This window comes from Salvia hispanica, chromosome 3 (genome assembly GCF_023119035.1).
Source record: "Salvia hispanica cultivar TCC Black 2014 chromosome 3, UniMelb_Shisp_WGS_1.0, whole genome shotgun sequence".
In the NCBI taxonomy this organism is placed as follows: Eukaryota; Viridiplantae; Streptophyta; class Magnoliopsida; order Lamiales; family Lamiaceae; genus Salvia; species Salvia hispanica.
The window spans coordinates 3,283,155-3,296,826 of NC_062967.1; the positions used below are offsets into that span (position 1 = coordinate 3,283,155).

A 13,672-nucleotide genomic window follows, 5' to 3' on the forward strand; every position below is an offset into this window, starting at 1 on the left:
ATTAATACCCCTATTGATATTTTTGGAATTAATCATATGGTCTTATTGACGTTTAGTCGTTGATCGTATTGACATTTGGGGATTAATGATCTAAGCTCTTAATTTGAATATCTAATGGATATTATTTAGTTATAGTTAGCAATTAAGTTATGAGTTAGCAATATAACACTTCCCTAAGCTGAAATAATATCGATTTAAAATGTTAAAAGTGTAGAAAGATCAAATTGCCCAAACCCTCAAAATCCCCCAAAAGGGTATTTTCGTATAAAAAAGGCAAAAGTGCCAATTTCAAGATAAACCTTAATTCACGGATTATTGCGCTATTTTTAAAGTCCAGAGACTATGGACGAGATAAACCCATAGTTCAGAAACCATTTTTATAATCCCTCTGTATTGTTAGTTTGAATTGAAACGTTCCCCAAAATCAAGTCTTCAAGAGAGTGTAGTAACTGAGGTATCTTAGTATCCGAAATTAGAATAGATAAAACGTGATGACTAAATCACCCTTATTGTGAGATGATACTATCATCCTGTTCCAAAAAAATACCTCGTCGTCTTCGTCCTCCTCATCACTCTCTGCATCGTCAGGATCGGAGTCGTCATCTGTAGGCTTGCGCCTTCCGATCTCACACACCCTTGCGGAGGAGTACATCTCGTCCTGGTCATCCAATGTGATTAAACCTACAAAGGAATCGGTTGGATCGGTTGCAAAGTCGAGCACACAGCGGTCGACGGGGATCGTGGCAATATCCGAATAATTGACGGCATCCACGGTGCGGAAAGCAGAGAAAAGAGGGTGCTTCACACGGCGAGTGTTGAAAGCTGATGTGACATCCTCGAGATTTCTCCTTAGAATGCCGTAGATGACATCACCACTAGCGTTAAATGTAATCGTTGTTTGATCCAACGATGGCACGCTCCGAAGCAGCCTAAACTTTCGAAGATCCCAAACCTCAGAGTTTATAATAACCTGTTAAAAACATTTTAAGAAATAGCAAGAAAGTTAATTAGAGAACGCTAGTAAATGCTAATACATCATACATTTGCATATATAAGATCATTTTATAAACCAGTTCCAGTAAACAATGTGAACTATTATCGTACCTCATTCCCAGCAGGATGAAAGCCACCGCCACCGTAATCTGTAAATAGATCAAACCGATGAATTGGACCCGAGACCCTTCGATCCCACAAAACTCCATTCCAAAGCAACATAGAGTCAGATGGGCTAAAATGGGGTAGAGAATACGCATGCCCACGACCAGAAACGTTGGTAGATGTATCAGACAACGTCAAGTCTAACTGACACGTGTGAATATCATACAAAAGAATCTCACGGCGTGGTGAATCTGATCTTAGTGCTGCAAACGTTCCACCTGAATTACTAAATTTAGCAGCTTTGATTCCATCAAATGAGTGCTTGGGACCAGCAGATACCAAAGACGCATCCCATAGGCGAACATCCATTGAACTTGAAGAAAGTATAAGCTGATTGTCGCCAGAAAAGTGTGACTGCAGAAGAGTAAGAGGAGACTGATGACTTGTACAACTGTCCAATACAATGTTGCTGTTAGAGTCGAACACTTTCAGATCCCCAGTATGCCCACCAGCAGCAATCCGAGAAGAATCTCCTAGAAATGCAATGCACGTTAATAATGAACTAGTGTCGTCACGACAACTTCTCCATGGTCTGAATCTACTATAAACAAACTGGCGATCCTTTCGAAGTCCATGATGTGCCCCATGCTTGCTTCTAAATTCCCGGTTGCTAAGACGGGACGTGATATTTGATGGAGCATCAAGACTTCTTTTTGGTTCTGGACAAACATGGGGTTGCAAGAGTGAAAGAGGAGGTAAAGTTGTAATTGGTGCAGAACATTGACGATGCTGGTGCTTTAAGTACTGGACAACAAGAGAATCCAGGGTAAGCCGTTCAGAGCCAGAAGGTTGTGGATCACTGAGCAATTGGGAGGAAGAAGCCAGACCAGTCAACTGATTTTCATCAATATCCCTACTTTGATACTCCCTCGGAGTAGAGATCGGTGTGCAGAACAGAGTTGCATCTGAATACAAACCACCTCTTCGAGAAGTATTAGGTGTGGTGAAACAAGGAGATCTAAGTGATTGTTCACCAGTGTTAGGTCGTTTTGCCGATGAGCCCAACACACTTTCTTTCAAGTCTGTCAATTTGCGTTTCATTGGCAACACTATTGGGGTTCTAACCTGAGGATCTGCATCACCACCAAATTTTGGAACAGACAGTAATGGAGTCCCCACACCATCTGCAGCTAAAGAGGCTTGTTCTAAATTGAAATTTATTTTGCTGCTTGACACTACTGGACTATCCTCTGTTTTGGGTGGAACTTTTGAGCGACTATGAGAAGCTGATGATTGAAATTTTTTCTTCTTTGAAGACATATAAGTTGAATCAGATCTGAAACTGGAATCTTCCCGATGATGAGAATTTTTTGATTTATCTGACAAGAATCCACAAACGGCACGAGCTGATGGCCATTGAATTTGTATTGCAGAAGCTTCCTGTCCAGTGGCTTGATGTGCTAAAGATGACGGAGCAGCTAAAGATGGCAAGGGTGTCAACTTAGCCTCTTTAAGAAGTGTAGCTGCACTTTCTGCTAAACCAGATGCTTGAAGGTGTTCGTGCATCAGCAACAAAAGTTCCCTGAATTTGAAAGGACATGTGATGAAAACAGACATAAGAAAATCATATGCATTTATAATCCACGACAAGAATCCTTGAATACCTAGAATGATAAGAAATGGGAGTAGCAGCAGCTATGGCAGCTCTTTCTATACGCCTCAAGGTTGGTGTAGCAGCATCACTGGCCGCTAAAGTACTCGCACGCCCAGAATTAGTTACAACCTTCAAATACAAGACAATATCATCAACTTAAATTATAAAGTACATGTCGTGGCTAATATTGAATAGTAAAAAGGCCAGCATACACTAACAACTTCTGAGAACAGTTTGACCTCAAAAAGTTGTACTTTTGATGTATTAGTATAGTCAATCATTAATAAGCCAAGAGCATGTTGCATGTCTCTTAATTCTCAGGGGCATTGAGATGGGGTGTGCAATATTCTTGTGGAGGGGCAAACTTCCAAAGACTAAACAATGGCCATTTTACCCCGATTCAGCTAATCTAGTCTTAAGGTCTTAACAGTGTTGGCTAGCCTAAATTTTCACTGACCATAAATGAAATGGTGCATATATAAGAAGCGTATCTAAACTGCAGTGATTAGCAATGGCACGGACACCCAGTCAACCCACCACTCCTGTCTCATATTTCAAATTTATGTTAACAAATTAGTGCTTACTCCAATAAGCTCAAATGTCACTTGAGCGAGCTCTGCCTGCCACCTGTTTTGCTCACCTCCAGCAGATTGGCCCCCTGAATCCCGAATAAGCTCTGAAAGTTTTTTTCCTATCTGAATAGAAACCAAAATGACAACAAACTTTTGGTGAAACTTCATCTATTACTGAGATGGCAATTTATTTAATTGATTATGAGTCTATGCCAAACAATATATCAAAATCAAGTAATGCAGACCTGAAGCTTTGTTAATATATGAGCAATTGTGTCATCTCTGGCCAAACCAAGAAGAACTCGGCATGTTAGAGCACGAAGACAATCAAGAGCAGCAGGAGATGTTACCATCCTTGGTTGGAGAAGCTGAAGAAGAACCTTGATACCGTTGTTTGCACGAACAGCTTCTCTGGCTTGCCTATAGCATTGTTCCAGTTGTGCAGCTAGCCCAGCACCACCTGCTCCAGCACCTAACGATATCCTTCGATCTCCGACTAGGCCAGAAGCCACTGATGAAGGTGATGGAGCTACTGAGCCACCTCTGTCCACAGAAGCAGGTTCTCCATTTCGTTCCCTTAGTTCATTTTGAACAGGAACATTGACTGCTCGTTCCATAATGTTCCTTTCAGCATTTTTTTCACTGGGCACCACAGCAGAACCATTTCCAGTTTGGCTAGAATAAGCTTGTTGGCCTTGCATGTTAGAGCTTGGTTTGTTGCTGATCGATGGTGGGGGGCAAACGAGATTGATCAAAAGGTTCAATGCTGGTTCAACAATCTGAGATTTTTAAAAAATGATGTTTAAATTAATTAGCTGTAAATAGACAAAGAATCACCCAAAAAGCCAAAATAAAAAGCACACAGCTTTGGGTGCAAATTTTACCTCGGGTTCAACATAGCCAGCGCCATTTGCAGCATCCAAGATGACAGCTATACCCACTCGGTCATTGCTTAAAGTGGCATTTAGAATAGGCTTGCGGCTATAAGGTACCAAAGTTACAATCTGCAGCACACCAAGGGCATACTGAAGCAACTCACGCAAATAGCGCTCTACTGGTGGGGCCTACAAGCAAACATGTGATTTAATAAAGAGAACTAGGATCATAATGCAGAGGAAGTCAAATAATTCTAAACCAAACCTGACATAACTCCAACATAATGGTATGACCATTTGATAGCAAAAATTTGTCAACTACAGGCCAACGTGCCTTTGCAAGCGCAGGGCCCAGCTTCCGATCCTTCTGTATTTGCCGGAAAACAGCATCCATTGCCTCATTGCTTATGTCCAGTGGCTTGTTTGCTGCTCTAGAAATGTTTCTAGGCGCACTTCGAATATTTTTCATAGGTCTTACCGAATCCACAAGCAAAAGGAAATGTGCTCTGAAATATTGGCGCAGTGTTATACAGATCAGAGAAGCTATGTTTTTCTCTGAAGAGGTCAGTACATCTGCAGTGGACCGATCATTTTGAAGAGATCCTGAGTTACTTGCTTGCCCAGTAGACACCCCGGATCTTACTGAGGCAGCATCACGCAAAAGAGACATTAGTCTCTGCAAACCATCATGTGAATCAAATGCATCAATGATGGCTCTGAAGACAAAAGTGGCAGCTAAAAACGATGCTGCATTCTTTCGGGCTTGATGATCTTGTGAACACTCAATAAGTTGTAGAGCCAATTCAACAATCTGACTGATTACATCTGAAGGTAGGGCACAAACACGCTCCATTATCCCCTGCCAAAGATATCTTGTTAGTGAAAGGTGCCATCTCAAACAACTCTAATAACAACCAAATTCTAGTTTATGTGCATTGAACATAAGAGAGCATACATAGACCTACAATGTCATGTCAAACTGCAGATATATTATAAGCAACTAACAAACCGAAGAAGACGCCACAAATTACCTGGGTTGAACCTATTGTCAATAAGCAGGATGACAGGCCAAGATATGTCAGTGCAATTCTAGGAACAGCAAGCAGTCTTTGCATGCCACCACGATCCACGAATAACGCAGCAAACTTACGATGAGCAGCCAAGGCACAAATCAATTTCAAAATATCGGGCAAAAGACGCATACCAGTTGATGCCTCTTTGTGCTTCAGACTTCGCTGAATTAATGCAAGAGAGACATCAACCCCCTTCTCATGGAGCATAGGTCCAAGAACTTCAACATACTCTCCCAGCACTACAAGGCACTGGATACAGAACTTTTCCCTTAGCTTCGCAAGAGAGTGGTTGTCTGGTATTGAGACTTCAGAAATATTTTCACTCAAATCTGCATCTGTAGCCTTTGAATCCCCTGAATCACTATCACCATTGCTTGAATTTCTACAAGGGACAAAAGGTCGAGTAAAAATCAAAATGCAGTGAGTAAGCGAGGTCACAAAACATATGCCACTTATTGAGTTATTTGATCAATACCAAGCCATTCTGTGAAACATACTACCCACCTCAGAGCAGGAACTGCATTACCAGCATCTATGACAGTAGAGGCAGCTCTAGAAGCAGCAAGCACAGCAGCCTCTTCATCACTTGTCTTCTTATACTCCTGGTTCGATAGTAAACAGATGTGTGTGAATAGTTCATGCATATATGCATTCAGAAAGAAAGAGTAAGAAAATAGTACGCTCACCTCCAAAGCAGCAGTTTTAACCACTTCAGCAGCATCATCACCAGCAGCCTGTATGGCTTCAGCAGGAGCATTGGCTGCTCTTGCTTCAGCTTCAGCGGCTCTTACAGCTTTTTTAACCAAATCGGTAATGTCTTTGTTTCCAACTTTGCAGTTCTGGAAGCAATCATCATTGTCGTCTCTCTGAGGGATAAAAGTATCAACATAATTTCTTCCTAGACTCTTTTTAGAGTCTGAAAATCTTCTTAGATCCTGACTTCTAGCTCCACTCCGTGCCTGCCCTGACCTACTGCCAGAAGTTGGGGAGATCATAGCTTGCTCAGTCTCAGATACTCCTTCGCTTGACCTAACCTTTCCTCGTGTTCTGGAAATTCCATGATTGGTTTTTCGTCTGGAAGAGTCATCTCTCATATTTTCTTCAACATCTTCTTCCCTATGAGATCTTCCACAAAGTTTTGTTTTTGACTCGCGAAAATCTCTAATATTGCATTTTTCTTCGCCGTCTGTTTCTGGTTCATAACCATCAACCTCAAGAACCATACTATCAGGGGACGACTCATCAATCCCACATTCATCCAATAGAGAAGCATCTCGATCATGATCCTTATCACTATGCATTCTTGAAGTGTCTGCATCCAAGTGAGAAGCCTCTGTCGCTAGCCGCAACCTACTCCTACCTTCCTCTTTCATTTTAGGGAAGGTGATGGTTGGTGCACTTTTGTTGCCTGCTGATATGTTGCCATCTTTCTGATTTGTGCTTGTATCACCTAAAACTCGAACTCGTAAATATCGCATTAGCTTAGCTGATATCCCAGATGTTAAGACATCTTCCACAAGTGCACCAAAACTGAAATGCCAATGAAGGAAAAAAGTTACAAGGAGAAAGAGAGACAGACACCACAAAAGATATTGGGAAAATAGGCAGATTCAGAACCAACCAGGGCAAGCATACAGCAAGAAGAGCAGTAGAGTATGTTTGTAACATTTCAAAATCTGACGAATTTCTTTTCCCCGTGTCATGCTTCCCCTGACGGTCATCACCAGATGAGCGAGGAATCTCCTCCATCACCCACCCTCTTAAGTTAGCTAGGACGTTATCTTCAAATACATGTGGATACTGCATTCAAGGCTACTTACATCAAGACCATGAAACAATGTTTATGATCATGAATAGAAGAAAGTAATCCCTTAACAGCCCATTAAGAACAGTACACAAGTTTATGACCAAAAGAAAGTAATCCCTCTATAGTCCATCAAGAACATTAACAAAACTGATAGGGAGAAAAAGTAATCTCTCTGTAGCACACAAGATTTGTTAGAAATAGATCAAGATGTTTAGTTTATCATGAATCAATAACTACTATCATACCATCCAAGTTAGTGAACAACTGTAAAGAAGCCTTGTAGTAGCTGCCTGTAACGGTAAACCTCTTCCTTCAGCCAGAAATTCGGAAGTTATCAACTCAAAAAATTCATCGTTCTCCTGTAGAAAGTAAGATATATTAAGCAACATCTCAAAACTAGTTAAAAGGGATAACTTGCATGGCATTCAGCCACACAGATGCATATTCCAAACAACTAAGTCACATGCTACAGAGAGGTGGGTAAGCCTTGAACTACTCCTTAGGCCATATTCCTTCTTGTTCTATGTATTAGACTGAGACACAAGCTAGCATAAAAGGTTGCCAAAACAAAAAGCATAAGACAATGATGAATAGTCAAATACCCGAATAAGATTTCCAAGTCGCCCAATATTATGAGAAGACCTGCCATTACTTGTTGAAGATTGATCTGCGCCTTCCATGTAGCTACACATCCAAAATTAAACTTGTCAGTTCCCCAAACAAGAATGCATCTAAATCTAGAAATGCAACCCAAACTTGACCCTAGGATTAGGTGATCTAATGGTCAATAATTAACCAAAAACACGGAAGGTTATTATTAATCAGTTTTAGGTCATTTTATAAAATTTGGGTTTGATGTCACTTTTAGATCATTTTAGGTCATCCTTTGTTAAAATGACCTAAAAATAAACTAACAATGACATAAATACCCTATATATACATATAGGTAATTATACAACTCTGCTACCACTTTGAAAAAGTATTAACAAGAATCAAGGACATTGTGGATATTATGATATCATATTGAAAAACAAATGTAGTGCCGAACTTTCCGGTGAGTAGTCTACTTTCTCTAACTCAAGGAAATGGGAACAAATTCTTGATGATACGTGACTCCATACATAGCATTCATCCTGACTAGGTATACTTAACCCAGCATCTTAGGCCCAAAAGTACAGTAGAGATTACTACAGTCACATTATGGCCCACAGGATGAAATTTTGGCAATCAAGCAGTTCGAGTTTCACTCATTTTGATATTATTCTATTCTTTTTAGGATTGAAGGCAGTAGTTAGTACAATAACACAATATTTTTACGTTCTTTCGTAGTAACCTAGAAATGTGTCTCTACAATAGACACATGAACATCAAAGAGGATCAAACTTAATTGGTAATAATCTTGAAAGAATTGTAATTTTGGTGTTATAATTCTACAATTCCAGTTTGCAGTCAACTTTTACAGAATTAAAATCACATCTTAGGTCGAACGTGGATGTATAGAGGAACTTAATATCTCAACTTCTTGAACAAACTACTTTTGACCACTATTAAAGTCCTACAAGATAGTCTACTCTACCATTACAATACATAACACAACAGCCTCTACCCCCAGAAAAGGAAAAAAAAAAGGCAAACACTAATTACTTAGTACTACTCTCATAATTCTTCTTAGCTTCCAACTCAGTGTTTTTCGGTAAAATTCAAAACAATAACCTTCCTCCTGAAACCAATACAATTCACATCCTAATTACTTTATTTCTACCACCAACAGCATAAGATGCTAGCAGCGCGTGATGAAACGAAAGAAAACCGCCCCAATTAATACAATTAACACGAACACAGCATCCATTACCGAAAATCAATATATCAAAATCAAATACTCCAGTTAACTGAGTAGAGATAGAAAAAAAAAATATTCCAGCACACTGATCGTAAGAAAAAGCAACCTGGATTCCTGAGTCTCCAGAATGGTGGCGAGGGCATGGAGCAAGTCGGGGTTGGAATTCTCACGGCGCGCAATGATCTTATCCATCAAAGACTGTGCCTTGGCAATCAAAAGGTCGCTCTCATCCTCCTCCTGCCGCTCCTCAACCCCCTCCGCCTCCGGCTGAGCTTGTGGCTCAGCTTCCGTAGGCGCCTCCATTGCAATAATTGGCTCCCAATGAAACAACAGTAGCGCGATTGGCGGCTTCAATCACACGAAATTCTATGAAATCAAAATTTTCAATTCCAACACCAACAATGCGTGTGTGCTGTGTGTTTTAGTGCGTATTTATACTATGTCGTGAGGGGGAAATGGAAGCAGGCCCAGAGGCCTGTCAAAGTACATTCATTAATGCGCAGGGTACTACACTACTACTGCATTTTAAGGGTTTCGTTTATTTTTTTTATTTTTTATTTTGCGGGTGGCGGTTGTGAAATAAAAATTCATTGCTGTAATGAAAGCACTATAATTTTGTTTTACTAGTACTATTATTTTTCACATAAATATATTGCAAAGTTGCAGTAGTTATTTGCGCTTCAAATCGAGAATAGATTTACTACATAAATATTTATTTGAAATTGTAAATAATTTCCATCCCATTGAAGATTATGAAGTATGAATACAGCAAACCTCTTGCATCATATTTTTCAATTGAAAACTTATTATCCAGCATCATGAAATGAAAAAATTACAAAAATTACAAATACAAAACAAAATTGTAGCAAGCAGCAAAAGTGGAGCTATACTGGCTACACTCAGCTTTTATTTTTGAATAAACTAGCCTGCCTCTTTTTGTATCATATCCATGGAAAGAAAGATCTAACATGTTTCTGATTTAGAGTAGGTTCTGCAGAACTGAAAGATGCGGTTAAGCCGTTGATATAAGCCTGTAGAAACAGTAGCTTCTGAAAGCTATACAAGATCTTCATGGCTTCAACAGAACGAACCTTGGTTGTACATTCCAATTACGCTCAAGAAATTGCTTTGTATCCTTCTTTTTCAAGAACTTCAGCTATGGTGATATCCCCAGTTTTCACGATCTTGCCATTCTCCTGCAATCATTATACATTAAAGCATGATACGGACACATTCTAACTTGAAAGAAAACTACGCTCCACGCACACACACGGGTGGGGTTGCAAACATGGCTTTCTTACCATTACGTGGATGTATGTTGGCTTTATGAATTCTAGAAGACGTAAATAGTGGGTGATCATCAGAACTGAGTTCTTTGAGGTAAGGATTCCATTAACTGCTTTTGCCACATCTTGAAGAGCATCCACATCCAAGCCAGAATCAATTTCATCTAATATAGCAAATTCCGCACCAAGGACCTAAAAGGCCAAAAAAATTGTAGTGTACACTTTATTAGCATTCAAGATATAAAAGAAAGTGCTGAGATTTTTACACTGTAACCAAACAAAGACATAGGAAACAATGCTATCTTTGAGAACTAATAGAAGAAGTAGCAGTTGTCTACAAGTTCACCATGCTTACCCATCAATAACATAGTTACTTTTACTCTGTTTGTAAAAATTGCTGCTTCCACTAGGAAAAATTGTGCAAAGTGTATGAATATTAGGGGAGGGAGAGAAAGAGGAAGGGGATCTAACTGCTTATCCAAATAGTAATTTTGCAAGGAATCGATTACAGCTTAAAAGATTTCTAGTCAGTCAGCCACAAGCAAGTGTATGCATACCAAGAAATAAGATTACTCCCAAATTAACTAAATGAAATTATCATGGTGCATTCAGAAATTACTGAAAACTAACAAAATACAGATCATATACCGCAAGCTGTAAAATCTCATTGCGCTTTTTTTCTCCACCGCTGAATCCTTCATTCACATTTCTGTTTAAAAAGTCTGTCTTCATATTGACGAGCTCAAGCTTAGGTGCCACGTAGCCATAAAACTGCAAGAATGAAATTTTCCATTATTTATAAACAAGAACATATGATGAACATCCCAAACCCCCAAGAAAGAAGAGCAAGTAATAGGAGGGAACAAAAGCAGTCTGAGAAATTTATGCAACCACTCCAGCATATACCACCTTCATATGTACAATGGAAACCTCGGTCAAAATTTGCAAAACCCTATGATAGTCTTAGTGGAGCTGAACAATATTCTTCAATCTACTATCAGTATTCACAAAATCATTCAGTTTTCTCGAAAACCATCTTCCTTCAAGATACTCCATAAGGTAGAATAAATGAGCAAGGAAAAAGAAATCCTTAAAAGTAAAACTACCTCAATTGGACCAAGCTCTGGTAATCCAAGTTTCCTCCTCCTAGCATTGTAAGCCATATTTAAGAAGTCAATATTGCTTACACCAGGAATTTCAACTGGTGATTGAAAGCTCATAAATAATCCAGCAGTAGCCCTTTCCTCAGGTTCCATCTCAAGCAGATCAAGCCCTTTGTACATTACACTTCCTCCTGTAACCTCATAATCTGGATGGCCAGCAAGGACCTGAGACAATTGAACGATCATGAACAAATTCAAGACACTACTTGTAAGCCAAGGCCATTGAAGTTAATAGCTTGTAGTTCTTCCAGAGACATAAACAACAATTAAACCTACTGGAAGATATAATACTAGTATATCATAAGCTAGCAGTAGCACATAGAAAAATCAAGGTGATCAAAATTGACCTAAAAAGCTGCATAACTTGCTTCCCTCATTTACGATAACTACTGGTAAAAACTAATAAAATAGAAGTTGCAAGTGTAGTATGAAGTGCCAAAAGTCACTCTTTACCTCGTTAGAGAGAAGGAAATTTCTTGAAAAGGAAAGTTTCTATATTTATGTACGGACCAAAAAGGAAAGAATCTATTTTTAGGGGACGGAGGGAGTATTATCTTTGTTGCTATTTTGTTTAAAATCATCCTCGCGCTAGTAAAAATACATGAGTTAGTATTTCTCTTGGCTTAACATGTTTCCAAATATACAAAGTAAACACTTTAACAAACTAATTAATTACACTATGTTATTGTAGCACCATAGCCTAATCCATAGCCATCCTAGTGGAGCTATGTCATATTAATTCAGAAGCACTTAAACAGTTAACACTTCAACAAACTAATTACTACTCTATGTAACTGTAGCACCATAACCATCCTAGTGGAGCTATGTCTTATCAAATCAGGTTTTCTGATGATAGAATCTTGTTCAAAGACAAACTTGATTGGGAATTTGGGATCGGGTGAAGCTTTTTTGTAAGCCTAAATTGAAGAAGTTGGTTTTATTGAATTACTGAATCAACTTAAAACACTAATTTCAGGTGGAAAGCCAAAATCCAAAAAACAGCCCCTAGAACTACAAATCAGAACTTGACTAGAATGCAAAAACTGACCTTTGCAAATGTACTTTTCCCTGAGCCGTTCTTCCCCATCACAGCATGAACCTTTCAAATCCAGCAGCAAATTCGAAACCGAATTAAAGACGATTTAGAATAATACTATTTCAGCAAGCATATATCTCCAATTAATCAGAAAACACATGAGCTAACTACGACGTGGTCCAAAACAATTGATTGAAACTTGAGTATAATTAACAAAAGCATCAGCAAATTCAGTATCGGTATGCACCTCTCCATGGCGGACGGTAAGATTAACGCCTTTGAGGATAGGCTGCTTGGACTCGGCGATGACAGCGGAGAGGTCTTTGACTTGAAGCAATAGGTCAGTGGTCGAGGATGAAGGGGCCTCGATGGCGACGGAAGCCTGGGAGGACCGCACAATATAACGGCGGCGGCGGTTTTGAGGAATTGAGGTGGAGTTTCGGAAATTAAAGGTGGGAGTGAAGAAAGCCGTCGCCATTCCGATTACAATGGAGTTTCGGAATTCCGTACTCCCAAATATCAATTGAATTTCTTAGCGCAGCGAAGGAAACCGTTTATTGTTGGCTTCCTGCACGTTTTTTAGGCTTTATAGCCTCTCTGTCATCTAGAGACGTCTTCAGTGTTTTAGCGATTTTATTACTTCTATTGTAATTTATAAATTTATCAACTTATTGGTACAAAATTTCCAAATTCAGACGACTAGCAGTATTATATAATTTATATATGGCTTTTATTTATTTATCTTTTAATTCGACTCATATACAGTTTTTAATTAGATTTTAATATAAATTTGAGTTTTACTTTCTTAAATATCCTCTTTTGTTTTTCTAGTACTAGTATTCAATAGAGAATTAATGAAATTTTACATTTCTTTACATTTATTTTCTCGTATTTTGTGAATAAGATAATCAAAGAATGAGATGTTTCCTTGCATCAACACATATGCCACAGTTCATCATTACATTAGTTGATATCCAAACTCTTGGTGTGATCCTTACGTGCATTAATATGTGGGGTATTAGATCGTATCGGACATTTGCATTGCAAATCTTGCACAGATACGCAAGGTTTAAAATTCTCACGCGTGACAAAGTCGAGCATTGCAAGTTCTAGTTTTGCACAACATAATGTCTTCTAACTAATTTCTTTGATTTGTGACAACAACTAATATTTCAGATCAATCTTATGAAACAAAGGTTTTTCTCTATTTGATTTTATATGGTTGCGGACTATAGCTATTCAGACTAATCTTTACTAGAACAATAAAT

The 13,672-nt window shown here is 38.9% G+C and overlaps 2 protein-coding genes across 2 annotated transcripts; both read right to left on the minus strand.

Annotated features, from left to right (window-relative positions):
- Positions 1-472: 472 nt before the first annotated feature.
- On the minus strand, positions 473-9,477 carry LOC125215275 (DDB1- and CUL4-associated factor homolog 1-like). Its single transcript, XM_048116647.1, has 14 exons — positions 9,026-9,477; positions 7,682-7,763; positions 7,325-7,438; positions 6,894-7,072; positions 5,959-6,802; positions 5,777-5,874; positions 5,231-5,654; positions 4,465-5,058; positions 4,209-4,388; positions 3,570-4,103; positions 3,337-3,447; positions 2,763-2,881; positions 1,105-2,680; positions 473-970 (listed from the first exon to the last, which is right to left on the minus strand). Exons 1-14 carry the CDS (start codon positions 9,220-9,222, stop codon positions 473-475), a joined length of 5,550 nt encoding a protein of 1,849 aa, XP_047972604.1. The 5' UTR covers positions 9,223-9,477.
- A 200-nt stretch (positions 9,478-9,677) lies between these two features.
- LOC125209572 (ABC transporter I family member 6, chloroplastic) lies at positions 9,678-12,970 on the minus strand. The gene is made up of 6 exons (XM_048109168.1): positions 12,652-12,970; positions 12,417-12,467; positions 11,312-11,533; positions 10,854-10,976; positions 10,221-10,397; positions 9,678-10,115 (listed from the first exon to the last, which is right to left on the minus strand). Exons 1-6 carry the CDS (start codon positions 12,880-12,882, stop codon positions 10,035-10,037), a joined length of 885 nt encoding a protein of 294 aa, XP_047965125.1. The 5' UTR covers positions 12,883-12,970; the 3' UTR covers positions 9,678-10,034.
- Positions 12,971-13,672: the final 702 nt, after the last annotated feature.

What these genes read in the sequence shown, in the direction of transcription:
- LOC125215275 (XM_048116647.1), bottom strand. Translation starts at nt 9,222, where the DNA reads ATGGAGGCGCCTACGGAAGCTGAGCCACAAGCTCAGCCGGAGGCGGAG. An exon ending in CTGGAGACTCAGGAATCCAG is followed by an intron (nt 7,764 to 9,025) that starts GTTGCTTTTTCT and finishes TTGGATGTGTAG; the next exon opens with CTACATGGAAGGCGCAGATC. An exon ending in ATATATTAACAAAGCTTCAG is followed by an intron (nt 3,448 to 3,569) that starts GTCTGCATTACT and finishes GTTTCTATTCAG; the next exon opens with ATAGGAAAAAAACTTTCAGA.
- LOC125209572 (XM_048109168.1), bottom strand. Translation starts at nt 12,882, where the DNA reads ATGGCGACGGCTTTCTTCACTCCCACCTTTAATTTCCGAAACTCCACC. An exon ending in TTACCGTCCGCCATGGAGAG is followed by an intron (nt 12,468 to 12,651) that starts GTGCATACCGAT and finishes TGGATTTGAAAG; the next exon opens with GTTCATGCTGTGATGGGGAA. An exon ending in CAGAGCTTGGTCCAATTGAG is followed by an intron (nt 10,977 to 11,311) that starts GTAGTTTTACTT and finishes TCATTCTTGCAG; the next exon opens with TTTTATGGCTACGTGGCACC.